Here is a 17,399-nt window from a genome sequence, read left to right as displayed (position 1 = left end):
ACAATATGCAATATTACATCGATAAGAATCCGTCTCGTATATAGTTTTACTGTATTTGTAAAATCTCATTCAAGAGCACATATTTTTTCGATTTTCTTTTGTCATGCAGAGCATGACTAACACACAGTTGTCATACAAATATATGCCCATTAATATTTTTTTCTTATCTATGAGAGGCGGATTATTGTCATAGTGAATCGAATTTGAATGAGAAAAACAGGCGACATAATATTTGACATATTGTTGTTAATACTTACTTGATAAGAGAAAAAGAAAAAGAGACAGAATGCATATAAGTTGTCTATGTCAGAAACTCAGGTACCATATATTCCTATCTTTTTTTTTTAAATAATGCGCCATTAAACAGCTCTTCACATTGTTACAAGAAGCAAAGCCATTCGTCTTTTTTATCGTATCGTTAATCAGTTTATCGGAGTTGTGTATCGTATATAATTAATCGCCACAGCTCTCATATTACAAATCTCTCATATTATGAACGTAGAAACCATGAGTAATAAATACAATGAATAATTAAGTGAAAATGATAATGCAAATCACATAGGCGATTTCATCCTATCGTATCTACTAATCCTTGCGCGGGCGCACTAGTATACGCGTATTTGCAAAGTTTTTAATTAAATTAATTACAAAATTAATTTTTATTATATTTTACTCATCCTCATAATCGCTATTGCGCAAAAACTCAAAAATAAAATTATTGGAATAATTAACGAGAAATTATAAAATATATAGAATGGAATTAATAAATAATTATTATGAGTTACATTATTTTTTGCATCCCGGTGCGCCCGTTCGGGAGTTAAAAAAGCGTAAGAGTACTAAGAGGAAAGGGAACGTAAAATTCGAGCGGGGAATGGCTCGAAGAATTATAAATATAGTAGCGTTATTAATTAACTGTGTAAATTCGTCGATGGCAGAATATGGGGCAGAACGTTGCGTGGCGTTTGCTATTCCCACAGAGACGGTGTTGTCAACAGCTGTCGCACTTTATGCCAAGGGAAACGTGGTTTCTCTTCGTTCTCTACGTAACCTACGTAACAAATCGAAATTATATCAATCGCAAAATTTATATCACGGATAAAGTCTCAAAGTATAATATTATACGTTTAGAATGTGCATACTTGAAATGCTGCGCGAATATCGTAATGGTCGTCCTCTTCTGTTCCCCTGCACGCACATCATCCCATATACTCGAATGCCCGGAACGCTAGCATAAGTCGGTTGATCGTGACTCATAGGTCCTTCTATAAAAGAATACAAGATGTAAAAGCATAAAATATTATACGTAAATTAGTAGCTTTTCTTCTCCCTCGAAAATTAAAAAAAAAGTTTGATATCTCTTTATTTCTATTATAATCGAATCATTCCATTAGAATTAATTATAATAATTTTCGAAAATTTAAGAAAGGCTTTCTCTTTCTCCCTTGCTCTTTATATCATTTTGAGTCTACATATCAATTCTTAATTATGAGATCCATTGAACTTTCTTCAATATTGAAATTTTAAATTAATTAAATTTAATCGGAATCGAAATGTTTCTCGCTTACCGAGAATGTTTGTATCGGGACATCGGCATATCACGAGATAATGGGATTTTCCCGTACGCACATTCTGCAGCGCCAATAGAGACCAGTCTCTCGACGCTCTGCACTCTCGCATCTCGGCAACCGGCTCGCATGTTTTTACTAAGGTCAAGGCCTGAAAAGAGTACAAAGACAATGAGCGTCATCGTTTTACGAGTCTTCCTTAATCAGATATACTGTGATGATTGTGTTACATATATATATATATAAACACGTTGGAAAATAAATATGCATTACGTAGCGTTATAATGAACAATTTAAAGAGATGAAAATATCGAAAATATTATCGCGAATCTGATCAATATGATTGGGGACAATCATTAATTATCGATTATTTCTCGTAAAAATATTACTAAGATTTTTCTTTATCGCAAAATTAAGATATATGGTAAATTTTACGTTATATTATAGTAATAAAATTACAGTAATATTGAAATAAAATAAAAGTCATCTACGTGAAAGCAAGCTCGAAAGCGTGGAACTATCGTGTCGAATATTTAAATTCGTTCCTCCGACTTCTACGATGACTGTCTTTCCGAGCGATGATTCTTTGATGTGCAAGTCACGGTTAATACACGAACGAAAGTGAACGAGTTTTTCTCGCGGCGGGAAACTCGTGTTTAAGATCATCCGAGCCGAGTCGGTCATACCGAGAATGGCGCTATACCTTGTACAAGTACCGTTTCCGTGACAACTCGATGTCTTAAGTACTATAATAAAACATTACATAGGAAACATGGCAACTTTTATAATTCTGGAAACTCTCACGTTTTCCTCGAGTATATACACGTTTTTACTTGTAAAGTATATGATTTTAGAATAATTTGCTAATATTTGTAAGTTATGATTCGAGTCACTAAAAATACGGAGAAACTATTAATAATATTGAAATGCAAATAAAATAATATGAAAATTATTAATAATAAATTAAATAATATTATAATTATTAGTAATAATTTCATAAAATTACGCCTTTATCAGATCGCGCAAATAATATAACGTTCTCGAGTCTGTGCTTCTTGTAAAAAGAGATCGACGATATTATAAAACAGCTGAGAGAGACGACTTTTTTTTCGATTTTCTCGATCGCTAAAAAAAGTCGTTGGAAAGTTTTCACTAACCTTGGTTCGTGGATCAGTCACCAGCTCGGTCGTGTGCAAGTCGTCGCTGTCCAAGGACGCGCTGCATGGATCACGGTATCTTCCGGGACAGGCGCACAGCGGTTGCGTAAAGTTTAATCTAACGTAAACGGCGTTGCACACTTGCTGGACCGCGCATTCCGGCAATAGGTAGATATGCTGATTGTGCGGATAGTAGTGATACTTGGTCGGTTTTGCGAGCGCCGCGCTCGCTCCTTCCGGTAGTCGTACCCCTGTCTTTAAAAAAAGATTGCGTACTTTGGCAGCGTCATGTAATCACGTCGTAATAATATATCGCGCGATTAAGAGATGTCCGGATCCGATTTTTCGGAGCTACAGCTGATTACAGGGCTTCTTCTCTCCAAAAGGTATCGCATTCTTTCGTCGATTGACACGACCGTTATTTTCGTGTTCGTTTAACTCTTTCGTTCGAATTACGAATGAATGCGATCTTGAGATATTTTCTAAAAATAATTTTCTTTTGTAATAATAGATTCTGTAGCCAATTTAGAGATTTTTTTTTTCTTACTATTAGAGAAAAGGCATCGATAACTTTCGAGTTATAAACAATTGAAAAAAAGTTTACAAACTTTGTTCAAAGGATTAAAAAGTCCATTAATTTAATTTCAAATATAATTTATTTTAATAAAATTTTGTTAATGCTTGAGGCTTAAATACAGGATATATGACAGAATTGAAAAATGATCTCTTTCGATATTTTTGCGAGGGAGAATCGATTTTAAATTGGTCAGAGAATCTGTTATTAAAAAGTTATTTCCCGTAAATTCGAGACTATTTAAGAGAGACGTTTAGACAATTAGACTGATTATGAAAATGCTCTTATTCCAATTGTGCCATTTCATTCGAATCAAATCAGTACATCGTTACCGTAGCATGATTCCGCGGCAAACGAGATTATATGTTGTATACAGTATCTCATTAGCAATGTTTCTGTATTACATAGGCGATTATGCGGCATCTTTTCACTTTTGAGATTCACACTTTCTTTTTACTATTACGAACAATTGAGACATCACATATATAGATTAAAAAGAACGAGACTTAACTTCCATTCCTATATCGATTTAATTTCGTGAAATGTCAAAATTATTAGAAAAAACACGGGTATTGTCAACTTGAATTAGACGTCAAGATATATCATAAAAATCTCTTGTTAAAAAAGAAACATGAGCGCAAGATGAGATTAGCTTGTAAAATGGCAAACCAGTTTCTCGTGAAATATAAATGCTCGATATCTATTTCGGGGGAATGCTGTCTGTATGTATCGATCGCGTGATGGAAATTGTTAGTGGCGAAAGGAAGCAAACTAGAGAGGAATAAGACGGGACAAAAAAGAAAATGGGCGGAATTCTCAGAGTGAGAGAAAAGAGAGACCGAGTAAAGCCGAGCACAGGCTGAGGCAAAACGCTTGGCAAATCGATGGGGGTACACCGGTATAGAGGATGGTTCGTACGGATATCCATCGCCGGTCAACTTCCTGGAACGTGAAACTATGTTCGAGAAACGATAGCCTTCCTCGCCTTTGCCTGGTTTCGCTTTTTCTTCACGGCGCATCGTTTATCTCATTTACTGCACTCGAGCCGCAATCATCTCAGTCGATCTTGTCTTAAAAAAGATTCAGGTTCAGGGAGAACGATGATATAAATAGCTTTGCTCGCATGTATTGTGGATTTTATTACAAACTGTGGGAAGCTATCAGTGGTTTTCCTTTTAAATTAATATTAATATAATTCTCAAAAATTATTAAACAATTGAAATTAAAGGAAACAATTAACTCTATCTTTTTTTGCATATTTTATAAATATATAAAGAAGTTAAAGCTCGCGACACAGAGTGGGAACGCAAAGAATGCGACTGTTAATTGCCATAATTTTAGTCCAGCAAAATTTTTCGAAAGAAGACTCTCCTCTCTCTTTCCCTCGGTCCTTCGATCTTGATTATGGTTCTGTGATAAGCAATCGGTTGAGGTATGAAGGAAAAATGGGGACGGTTCGTGAAAGAATGTTGACAAAACCCGAAGCTCGTTTCGACGAGGAATCCTTGGCTTATTTTATAATCTTTGCCTGTGTTTCTTTCATTTGCGACCCTGTTTGTCGCACAGCATAAATCGCGCCGATCGTAATCGGCGGTGGTGATCGGCCTCAAGTTCATCCGGCTTTGTATTTTCCAAACCATCTCCCGTTCTCCGGTGTCGGGTTGACTTGACCTCCGAGAGGCGTAAAACCGCCCGACTTTAAAAATAATGTCATCGCGTGATATAATCCACTACACGTAGCTCTCGGGCTACAAAACGCTCGTTTATAAAGCGGTCGTTGACCGAAACGCGATCGCATTCCCTCGAGTTCTCCGGGGTCACTCTTTACACCGTGGGCTTACTCCGTGCGATTTCTTTGGAATTTTGCGATACTCCGTTTTCTTTTTTTTTTTTTTCATCATCTCGCTGCTTCGTTCCGTGCTCGTTATTTACTCGTAGGAAAGTTCACTTGTATTCGTTCGAAAACATAACGGTTTTGATAAGCAATGAGATGAGGAAGATAAATCTGAATAGCAAAGTCAGGTGAAATAATAGCGATCGAAGAGATAGATAATCAAAATTATGGTAATTTTGTGAACAAAAAATATTTTCTTTAATAATTAACTAATGGCTAATATAGCTATTCAGAATATGATAATTGTCTATAAAGTATAAATTATTGAAGTGGCAAAAAGAAGATATAATTATAAAAACATAATAAACATGTTTAAACTGATAAAAAAATTTCAGTATAGTAATAATAGAAAATAATGACATGGTTAAAATATTATGCGAATACTACACATACATCTTTCTTTCATCATCTCTTTGATGATATTCCCTTCTCTCTTTTATCTTCGTAGAAGACGCTCATAGATAAAGTTTGGTCGACGAATCGCGGTGAGTATCCGATTAAAACGTATTGAAACGGAACAGCTAATTGATTTTCTATCTTTATTCCTTCTAAATACAGAGTATGCAAGAAATATATGTGTTGGCGAATTACTATCCATGGACAAATATATAACACGAAGTAGCACAGAGTGAATCGATTAAACTCGACGCGAATAGGCCGTGGTAAATTATCCGTAGCAATACCGGCCTCTATCCTGTCATCGCCCCTTATCCTTATCTTTTTCTTCCTCGCCGCTCTTTTCTTTTATTTTTCTTCGCATTTTCTTTTCGTCTCGACATCGTCACGTTCCACTACCGATATTAGCACCGGCTGATCCGTTTGCGTCACGACCTGAACGCTCGCCCTCCTTTCGCCGTTTGTAGATTCGTCCAATATGTCTTAAGATGCAAGGTGCATCGGCAATCCTCGCAATATCATTCGGACATGCTTGTCTCAGCGAAGAGCGCGAAGAAAATTGATTCAAGCGGGAAAAATAATTGATGGAGATAATCGATATTATAATGCGAGGAACGAATTAAGACAGATTGAGATAAATCGCGTCATAATTAAATCCTTAATTTAGCAATATCTATTTTTTTACGCGAGAAAAATAAGAACTATACACGTATGTCAATAATAATTTGTTCCTTTTTTTTTAAGGTAAACATAGGAGTGAAGATAATTATTTTATCTATATAGAGTATTTAATATATTAAGTATTTCGACAGTGGGAGGGGATGGATGCCGTACGACGAACAATAACATGTTATTGTTTTGATACGCTGTTATGTTGTTATCATTCGTACGACGAAGCTTGAGTAGGAGCAACATGAGTCACTACGTGTGTCACCGCATTATCTTTCGAAAAATGTAATTATTCCAAACAATTATTACAATTTGCGATTAACATTTGTTTTCGTGTTTTCATTGTCAGGCAATATGCATGTATATAAAAAAATTATTTTTATATTTATTATAAATAATTTTTAAATAAAATTATACGTGTGTGTATAAATTTAACGAATCAGTTGAGTAAATTAGAAAAAAAAAACTATATATTTCTAATACTTTAATTTCACATTATCGCACGTTGCAATATTTATATTGAACGAAAAAGTTTCCTAATGAGATTATCGCGAAATCTGATTAGAATTACGGTTGTAAAATATATCTCGAAGTGTACGATTGTGTGTAATCTGCGATGTTCGTGATTGTAGCATCGTCCATTTAAGAATTAGATGGTCATTATCTGTCAAGTCTAATTTCTGCAGTTGTAAGTCTCGGATATCGTGATATTCGTCGTGACGAATCGTCGCGGATGCCGCACGTTTCCGAGAGATTCTTACAATACAATTATTAACCTTAGTGGAAAAGAACCCAACGGTTCGTTTACCGTTGCGCTCTTTTCATGGTTGTTTTTGTTAGATTAAGCGCGCCTGTGTGTAGAAACGCCATCGAGCATCACCTATCCAGTACTATTATTAGTCGCGCACGAAACGACGATCATTGCTTCGATTGTCACATAGATGAAGATTTTTTTATATCTCTTTATATTTTATGAAATGAATGGGAAAGGAGTAGTTTCGCGAAACTTTCGTAAGAATGTGACACATTTCCGTCATCTATTTTGTTTGCTTTAATTAAACACATTATTTTCTTTAACGAAAAATTAGATATGAAATGTGTCGAATGTAACTGCGGCAAAAATTTTATCGTGATGTCGAATGAATATTTTTATCAGAGAGAGAGAGAGAGAGACAATTTTTAATTGTGACGTATGAAAAAATATTAAAATATAAAAAGGATAGAAAAATATGTAAAAAATATAAAAAAATAATGGGATGAATCTAATATTATCTCTATTATTCTTCACCTCGATTCTTCATCAGTCATGAGATTATTCTAATTTTGCAATTATTCATTTCGTCATCGCGCTCGGAAAACTGTGTTAGAGCAACACTCCGTTACGCGCGTAACTCGGAAGCGCGCGTAGCGAGGGCAAAATTCCTATTCGGGACCGTTAGTGAAGTTCTCTATTTCTATCTCGCTCGTGCTATCGTATACGCTAATGCGGCGCGAGCCGCCGACGTTGAAAGGCCGGTCGTAAGTATCGGGATACGGTCACAATACCCCGATGCGGAACAGTAAAAAGATCCAGCATCTCTGAAATGCTACTCGTAACATGGAAATTTATGATTCTGTTACGAGTTTTAAAAATCCGCTTTAAAGCGTATCCGCGATTTAAAGAGGTAATAAGTTCGTATTATATTTTATATGGGAAACGCGTTATCGTTATTATATTCTCGGATTTTAATACGTTCAGCTATTTTCTCAAACTAATTACGCAAATATATCGTCTAATATTGCCTTCCTAAAACTCTCGAAAGTTTCATAACACGCATTTTATATTTCACAACACGATATTTTATACATAGAAACTTTTATCGCGCATACAAGATGTTTCATTGGCATTTTATACCGCTAGCCAGGGGTAACATCAACCAGGTGTTTGTCTTTGATAGAAGTTTTACATTAAGCGAGACACTTGGCTCTTTTTAACAAGTGTTACTTCAATCATTTTTCATTAAAAAGGAAGTACGATAACAATAATAACAATAATCGCGAATAATGAATACACAAAAGAAAATTATATAACAGACGAAACCAAAAATGGAATTATATAAATGCAATAAATCAGAAATTTATGCCAAAGTATATCAAAACATATCGAAGAATTTAGCCGAAAGCACGTGTCCAAGATACGATTGTTATCATTAGTTTAGACATGCGTAACTAATGCATGCGTGCACATTGTAATAATGGTCTCTCTGACCAAGCGTACTTCCTTTTTACGATACTGCATAAATGATCGAAAAGACTTGTCTTCAAAGAAATATGTCATGGAATTAATAACTTCGCATTAAAAAAAAAAAAATGCATTATTGCAACTTTGCGCGCCTTACTTTTTCCCAAGATCGTCTTTAAAAAAAAAAAAAAAACCCGGCCGTCTTATTACAATATTCCCGCCCCAGTGACGATATCCAATTCCCATACGCTAGAAATCGGTATTCGTCAACGGTACATTGCACGCGAACAATTCCCAGCGATTTTCCATTCGATATTGGATGAATGGTGCGACTCGTATCACCTTGACAAAACCCGTCATTATAAGTCGAATCCTTCTTCCTCCGCGCACATTGTATGTTTATTCGTACCAGTTTACCGCAAAACCTTACCGCGTGCCAATTAAGTCAACGTCTCAAATCGGTCGCTTTTCACCGACGTCAATTAACTTTATAATCGCGATTCATAAATATTTTTCCGTTTTTTTCTTTAGATCATAACTCTTTATATTATATAGATAGAGGAAACGAGTTTAATTAATCACGAGTAATTAAACCGTTAATAAATTAACGGTTAATTGAATTTTTTCTTCCCGTCTCTATTATATTATATCATAAGAGAAGTGTTGCGATTTGTGAACGGAAGAAAATTAAATATGATATGATTAATTGAATTAATTTTTGATTAGATTCATATGATTCAATTTGATGTTGAAAATACCTACCAAAAAATCTAACGTAATGCATTTGTACAATTCGAGATAGTGATTCTTTGCGCGATACATATCCCTTTTTTTTTTACGCGATACAATCTCTTTCCCGTTCTCTGTATCTGCGCCAAATTTTTACGTCGCTTTGCGATAAGGCGGTGCAACAGATAGACAAATAACTCTATTAGTCGAGAATATTATCTACCCAATTTGCGCATTTTGCCGTCATTTGTGCGGTTATTACAGATACGTTAGAGCACTTAATCGTTATTAATGTGCCGCCCCCCTTCCCCTCCCCCCCCCTCGCTCTGTTATACGCGCGCGCGGCGTATTTACCGTATTCCATGGAACGAAATCGTTCGCTTGTAATCAAGAAACGCGTTATATTCGCTTATTTGATCGCAAATGACTCAACGGTGTATTTACTTACACCATCGGTATATATATCGCCGTTATCTCGAAGAAACGAGAGGAAGAAAGAGAATGCGAGAAAGAGAGAGGTGAATCGTGTAAATTAGAGCCAAGACTGCAGAAGTCTCTGCATCTCTACCGAGCAGAAAAAAACAAAATTCTCCCTTCGGCTATAAAAGATTCGCCCAAGATATGACCCGATTGCCTGATTGCCTGATTGCCTCCTCTTGCTTATCGCGAGCGAAGAAACGCAGCGACGTACGAGCAACGACGCACACTCGATTAACTTGGATAATTACGACGTATTTCCGTGCGCTCAAGTATCTCTCTCGAAGCGCACCGATTTTACTTTCTCGTTTTTGCTATTTTGCACGTGCACCCATCTACTCGTTCACGACATCGCTTTACAGCACGTAGAGGCTGCATATTTTCTATATACGGAAGAGAGATATATACGAAGAGGTGCATACGCTACTTTCTCGGTCGACCTATATGCGACTTTTTTTCCTCAAACCCCATACGAACCTCCACGATGGCTGTATAACTCGAATCTGGGTGCCTTTCTATCGCGCATCATCGGGTACGCGCTTTTCTGCGCTCCTTTAAAGTAGGGGAAATGAGTAGGAACGGAGCGTGCACAGGGAAGAGAGATATGGGATTTTTATGCTAAAATAGAAAAAAGAGAAAAAGTCAAAGTTTGTTTAGCTTACGTCCAACACTAATATCTAGAATGTTATATGATAAATTTCTTGTATTTTCTTTGTTATCTTTTCTCGATCTAGTTGGAATTTAATTTGTAGAATCTAACATATTTGAGAAGGAGAGGGGGAAAAATATAGAATTTTCTATTAGATTGCATTTTCTCATAACTTAAAAAAATAATTTCGATGAAATTTATTACAATTTATTCTATATTCCGTGAAACGTGAATGAACGACGAGAACATTTCCACGTTGGATTTCACGTCGCGGTTTTTCTCGCAAGACTTGTCCATTTATCTTTCGAATGATTTCTGATTTTCTTAGCGAAATTCACCAAGTTGCGAATGACACGCTACTTCAATCTTTACGTTAAACCGTACAGAACGTTGACGTTTCGAAAATCATTGCATCGCATTGCGTTTCGGTCTATATGTCGCGGAACGAATGCCTGTAAAAAGGATAAAATTCCCCCGCGAAATTTTGTAAAGATCGACTAATATATAAATCAATCGGGACTCGATATCCTGTTCGCGGTTTTCCATAAAATAATTACAAGCGGGAATCTGTGCTGTGATAGAAAACGGCGGTTTTTCGAGGCAAAACCGATTAATACAAGGCGCACGATTGCAGCGGATAGACGGAGGAACAGTCAAAGAGCCGGTCAGTCAGGATTAATGCACTTACCTCGCTCGTGTAATTTGTCGTCAGCTTGATTTGCGGTCTAATCTTGCCGGCTGACTCTCGCGTTTCCTTGGCCGATGTTAGAGGCACGGTAGTCGTGACATCGGCGACAGCGGAGACTGCTGATTTTCTCAACGACAACACCGTGGCCGCGGTGTGCTGAGTAGGCGAGATTATTCTCGGCGATGTTTCGGTGAAGGCGGGACTCGAGCTTGGATTCTGCGGGTCACCGGAGATGGTCGCGAGGCTCGCCGTGGACGACATCGACGAGCTTGTCGTCATCGTTGTCGATGTCGTTGCGATTGCCGCTGGTGAAATCGTCGGCAGTTTAAGCATCGTCGTGGCGGATGTGGCTGTCGCCGTTGCCGTTGTCGAAGAAGGCGACGATGAATGTAACGTCGCGTTCCTTATAGTGTACGGTAGCGTGGCGTTGCCTGTAATCGGTCTCGAGACTGCCGTCGTGGCCGTGATCGCCGAAGCATTCTTAATAGGTGTGATCGGCGTGGTTTTTTTTCCTTTAACCGGATCATCGGGACGACCACCCTTCGATGGCGATGCCGGCACGGCCGACGCTATCATTAGCAGTGCGAAGAAAACGCAACATTGAATGGCGGCCCGCATTCTTGATTCTCGATATTACTGGAATAAATTGCTTTCGCTAACGTATTTTCGTTTTCCCTCGGAAAATAATTTCTCTTATCGTAAGAGCTACCGAGATTTCCTAATATCACTTAGAATCTGCGAATAATAAAAGAATCATATATTAATAATTTATCGCGAAATGCGTGTAGTATTCGTGTGTTTAGAAATTGTTTTTTCTACGTTATATTTGAAAACAAAAAATATGTTTAAATAAAAAACAAACAGAGCGTGTGACGCGACATTTTCACTTTTGCGCTTTCTTATTTGTGTGTGAAATCTCCTTGTATTAAATTATATTTTTATTTTTATTTTGCATTTAAAAAAATCATCACTCTCGCTTTTTCGTTTCGATGTCTTCGAACGAGGGAAAGGATTATACGTAGATCGCGTATCTCTGCGGTTTGTAGAGATTATGTGATGCGATAACATAAAACGTAACACATCTACAATTACGTACTCATTATCCAAAGTAATAATTATTGTAAGGTGAAATTCTTAAGGTGAAATTCTTTCTCTCTGTTTCTCTCTTTCTCTCGTAATTAATTAATTACTTTGCACATGTGCAAAATTTATATTTTACGAAATATGAAAATTGATCCAAGTATTTGCTACATATCAAGTCCATCTCGAGAAAAATGATCGTTTTATCGTAATCAAAATGTTACAATCTAATGTAATCGCGATGTATCGTGATGAATCGTGTTTACCTTCCACAAAATGTAAATATTCTGCAATTATAGCATTTTTTCTTTCGTCTGTTTCTCAATGAATTCAGCCTCGACTGCTGCTTTAATACGGATTTATCGCGTGACTTTTATTTTTGATTTCCAGTTAAACAAATCCGATCATTTCTCTCGCCCTCGAAAGATTTGTGTCGACACATAGGAATTAGGTGCGGACGAAGACATATAGCGGGGGAGAAAGAGAGAAATGGCGCATTCGTTTTGCTCGTCTTTCTGAATGTCTCGCGCATTGGTCCATGGCGAGTCGACCGCTTCTTATCCACTTCCCGACCTACGTATTTTCCTTTCACGTGCTCGATCCTGTCTTTTGCTGCAGCAGTTATCGCACGTTTGCCATACGACACTTCGGTGAAAATTGGGTCATTCGGTATAAACCGTCGTCAATACAAGCCGTTATCTCGTTGCATTTGCAAGGCCGTATCAAACCGCGCGCGCGCGCGCTCCGGGCATCATATGTTAGACATTACGCATCATTAGAATATATATGTATGTATATGCATATGTATCTCGTGCTGAATATATGATAGAGAAATATCTAATAACGGAAGTGAGAACGCGACAAGGAATGAGATATGCATCGTTTTGACCAAGATAACTATATTCGCGTAACGACGTGATAAACGATACTGATTAAATATAATCAATGAGCTTGAAAAGCGTAACACGCATAAATTACGGACGTAATATATAAACTCGAATGAGTTTTTATTGCAGAAATATGTCTAGATTATTTCATATCAATAGACATTATTTATCGCATGTTAGAAATTATCTTCTATTTGAGATTTTTTTCGACCCACGTTTTTTGCTACAACGTTCCCTTCCGGCATAGGGTGAACCGCACAATGTTTCTAACGAACAATGAGTTTCCACGCTTAAGCCGCAAACGAATCTCTTAAATGTCCGCGACATCGGGTGTGTTTACGCGAATAATATAGTAATTAGATTATTTTCTTAATGGAGGGCGGCGAAAGAAACGGTTTAAGAGGAGGCGAACGGGTGACGTGAACAAATCTCGGAGGATGAATACAAAAGAGAGACGGTGAATCTACGGCCGTATGTTTCCATGTGTCACAATAGTACAAGTCGCGAGAGAGAAAATTATTCGAAAATAAGCAACCGTTAAAATTGTACAATATTAATATGTTTATATTTTTACGTACTTAAAAAAGAAAAACTCATTTTTATCTAATTGGCGATTTGATACGTGACATTGAACAAGTGATGAATAATTTCACCGCTTAACCGAATAATGAGCATTAATTACTCTTGTGAGAGTAAAGGGAACGTTTACGGACCGATATATACGTGCGTTTGTTTCAACAATTTATCGGATTAATGAGACTGAAAGGAAAGCCGGCGGAAAGTGCGCGATTAGCGCTGAATATAAGTCCGAGGGAATCTCGTAAAATCTTTTTGCATTCGCGTTCGCGTTCGCGTTTTATGTCCAATTCAAGTAGACGCAACCGGGAAACAAAGGAAAATAGATCCGCGGCAACTCGCCACCGACAACGACGTAACTGTCTAACGGATCTTTGATTAAATTAGCTTAACATGTTATATAGTCCTTTCCCTTGTGGTTCATTGTATGGTAGTTACATCATTCGCCACAGTGAGATCGCGAATGATTGTGATATGAAAGAAACATATGTTCCGCTTTCTTCGAAATAATTCGAAAAACCGGCTTATACTCGCAATTAGATGTATTGATTTATTCTTAGACGTATAAAGTTGAAAGAGTAAGCCGAGAAATCAACGTCTATCGCTAGTGTAAAAGTAAAATGAGATTCCTTTCTCGAGAGGTAAATACTTTGTTTCGCAAATGACTCGGTGGCAATAACGTATCATCCGCTCGTTTTAAAGAACAAGGAACAATATTCGCTCGATGAGAGAAGGCTCTTCGAGACATTTTGCTATTTGAGATAAGACATTCAATGAAGAATACATCCACTGCCCCGATTCGCATCGGTAGTGCCGGTTGTTGGACATGTTCCGTAGATTATAACGGAAGTACGAAGAGCGAAGAGGCGATCGGAGAGAGAATGTTGCTTCCTCTAAAAAAATATCTATCTAGTTCGCGTGACGGAATTATTGATGTCGAATAAATATCATTCGCAAATAGAGCAAATAGAAAAGGACAAATATATTTTTTTCTATTCTTTTTTAATTAAATTAATTCGTAATTTTATAATGTTGCGCGAATTTATCGCATTGATATGACAGGAAATATCATTTATTATAATAATTTTACATCGAAAATACTTAGCGTCGTGCAACCATCTTTTCAACTATAAAAAAAATAAAAAAAGAAACAATAATAATTATTTTATTATCGGAGCGCAATAAATTGTACTAACAAACATTATATAATACTAATATAAAATGATAAATTTTATAATATATTGACTTTTATAGAAACTATAGAGAAAATAAAAAGAATATTACAAATTAATACAGGTATATGAATAATTGTATTATATGTATTTTTAAAATCATGAGTGAATGTCAATTCTCGAACAATATCAAGTATAACAAGTCGTTGTCTTGTTCGTGCATGTGAGTTCATTAATATTTAAATTAAAAATATGAGTTCGTACCTCGAGCAGCGCGTAAGTAGACAGACTGACCCTCGACCTTGACTTTCGTCCTCGCTTCGCCTCGACTGCGACCTCGGTAACGACCTCGACCGCGATCCCTGATAGAAAAGAAGGAAGTTGTACTCCACTCGCTGGCAAGCCGGTAGAGACCAATCGGTTTTACAACATCCAACGTCTGCGGTCGATCGAATACCTGCTGTCTTTCGATCGATTGCCTCTTGAGAAATTCTGCAGCTTGTTCGCACTACAACAATCGAATGCGCGGGATATTCTGGAACGAACCGATACCCAAGATCGCGATGACAGTTCTAGTGTCTCGATGAGCACCCGTGTGTTCACCCTCTTCCGCGTCCCTCGTTATTTCGAGGTGGGTTGTGCCTGGCTACTACTACCGTGAGTTTCTGCGCAGAGGCTGCGATAGATGTGATGATGAAGGAAACTCGCGAGATGTAAGATTGTTTCGGGGTTTGCGCCCGACTGCGGCCTCACGTAGGACGCTCCGTGCCTATGAGTCCCCGCTAGTCCCACTTACCAACCAACCAGAAACTGCTCGGGTATACTCGGGAATCCTAAGCTGTGCATCTCCACCAATCCACCTTCCACTTCTTCCTCCGCTTTGCGTCTTGCTCACTTCCCACGTACATAGGATTCGCGCACGTCTGAGATTTACTTGTGCTTTTCGTTCTTTTGGCGCAATGTGAAAGACGAGCAAACGAGTTTCGTGACTGGGGCCAATTGATTTCGCCAAAAGCCTTTAATCAACCGCGAAGACATCTTATGATAGATTTGATTTTAATAAATTATCGGAGAGAAGTTTGTCTTTTTTGTTTCTGCTAATTGGAAAGATTAATATCTAGATAAAAATTATTTTTAAAGACCTGTCAATTATTCCGCCTATTTGATTTGAAAAAATCTAGATTAATATGGTGAGATAACTAAATTCGAGCTTGTCTCTTCACCTTTCCAATAAAGAGAAATTTCTGAGCATTGTTATAATTTTCTGATTACTTTCTACTTGAAAGAATTATATTTGAGAATTGTTGATAAATGGATTTTTACATCTATAAATTAACAATTATATCGACAGCAGCATAAGAGGAGAAAAGATAAATAGACAAATTATGTTTTGATTTGATAAATCAACAAGAAAAACAGCAACAAAATATCACAAACTGAAATAGATATTACAATTATTTCAATTGACTTTTTACATTAGAAAATAAACAAGAATTACGAGTTATTTTAAAAAACTTATTCTAGAAAAACTATCTAACAATCTGTCGGCCTGTCGAACCATGTTCATTCTTGTAAATCTAATGCTTACAACGAGAGATAATTCTCTTTATGAATTATACGCGAGAGAGCAAATCTCACGATTATTACTTCCCGTCTTGTCGATGGGCTCTCGCTTTATCGCGATTTTTTCATCGTAGACACGGTCGAGTAACACATTGAGTACACGGCCTTTCTCCAAAGATCGAATGCGTATTCTGCTCGATGCATCTCGGTGAAAGTCTGTGGCTATCTATATTAGACATGAGATCGATTTGACATGAACGCTAATCATTGTCCGCGATGCAACGTGAGAGAACTATTCGGCTACAGTTCGGTACGCGTTGTTCCTCGTGAAGCAATAAACAATGAGAAAGGCAAGAAATCAGATACTCGGCATCGATACCGATATCGATTGTATTCTATTGAGAACATGGCACCCAGCTGACCACTGACAATCGGAAAAACTCATCTGCTCTTTACGCTTGTAACTTTTTTACGCGCGGCCTTTGAAAAGAGGAACAAATAATGTAAAGAATTCTAAAAAGTGTGTCGACGAACAATCATTGCGACGACGACGTGTTTTTCGAACGAGCATTTACACGAGGAGACGTAAGATTCTGCACAGAGAAGTTTGACTAATAAAATTTCCTTTATTATCCCTAATGCGAGAGTTGTGAAAACACGCGATGTCCGAATAAGTTTTCACTTGAGGAAAAATTCTCTTTATATTCATGAGAGGATTCGCTTTCTAAAATTGATACAAGTCTCAACAATAATTCTCCGTATATGATGGCGCAATTAAACGCGCAAATTTTACGGCAATTATCACGGGTAATATATAATCGCTCCTCGTGTAAATAATCGCTGTGTAATAAACAAACGCTCGGATCGTTATATCGAATAACTCGTTGGAAATTTATGCGAAGATGCGATCGATTATTTTCACAGCAATTAATCATTGAAAAATACTTGAATGGACGGTACTCTTCGAATATGCTCTTGATTTTTGTTGGCTTTAATTTCATATTAAATTAATCTCTTCGGACTTGACTGCTTCTTTCTTTAAATTTATTATTGGAAATACGAAAAAATACGAAATTTATTCGCGCGCGGTGCTATTTAT

General features: G+C 37.1%; 2 protein-coding genes across 4 annotated transcripts in view; one reads left to right on the top strand and one right to left on the bottom strand.

Moving 5' to 3' along the window:
• Positions 1–17,399, top strand: part of LOC126855360 (elongation factor-like GTPase 1) — a 31,268-nt gene that overhangs the window by 3,805 nt on the left and 10,064 nt on the right. The window lies entirely within an intron of this gene.
• LOC126855369 (uncharacterized) lies at positions 35–15,517 on the bottom strand. Of its 2 annotated transcripts, none has more exons than XM_050602966.1 (7): positions 15,195–15,517; positions 15,002–15,099; positions 11,023–11,658; positions 2,726–2,980; positions 1,569–1,719; positions 1,143–1,265; positions 35–1,051 (listed from the first exon to the last, which is right to left on the bottom strand). In XM_050602966.1, exons 3-7 carry the CDS (start codon positions 11,638–11,640, stop codon positions 969–971), a joined length of 1,230 nt encoding a protein of 409 aa, XP_050458923.1. In that variant the 5' UTR covers positions 11,641–11,658; positions 15,002–15,099; positions 15,195–15,517; the 3' UTR covers positions 35–968. The 2 variants fall into 2 exon arrangements, with proteins under 2 accessions (XP_050458923.1, XP_050458922.1); XM_050602965.1 differs by having other exon boundaries at positions 11,023–11,757; positions 15,195–15,515.

This window comes from Cataglyphis hispanica, chromosome 16, assembly GCF_021464435.1.
Source record: "Cataglyphis hispanica isolate Lineage 1 chromosome 16, ULB_Chis1_1.0, whole genome shotgun sequence".
Taxonomy (NCBI): domain Eukaryota; kingdom Metazoa; phylum Arthropoda; class Insecta; order Hymenoptera; family Formicidae; genus Cataglyphis; species Cataglyphis hispanica.
Note: the sequence above shows the minus strand (reverse complement) of the source record. Positions and strands in the feature narration are given on the sequence as shown.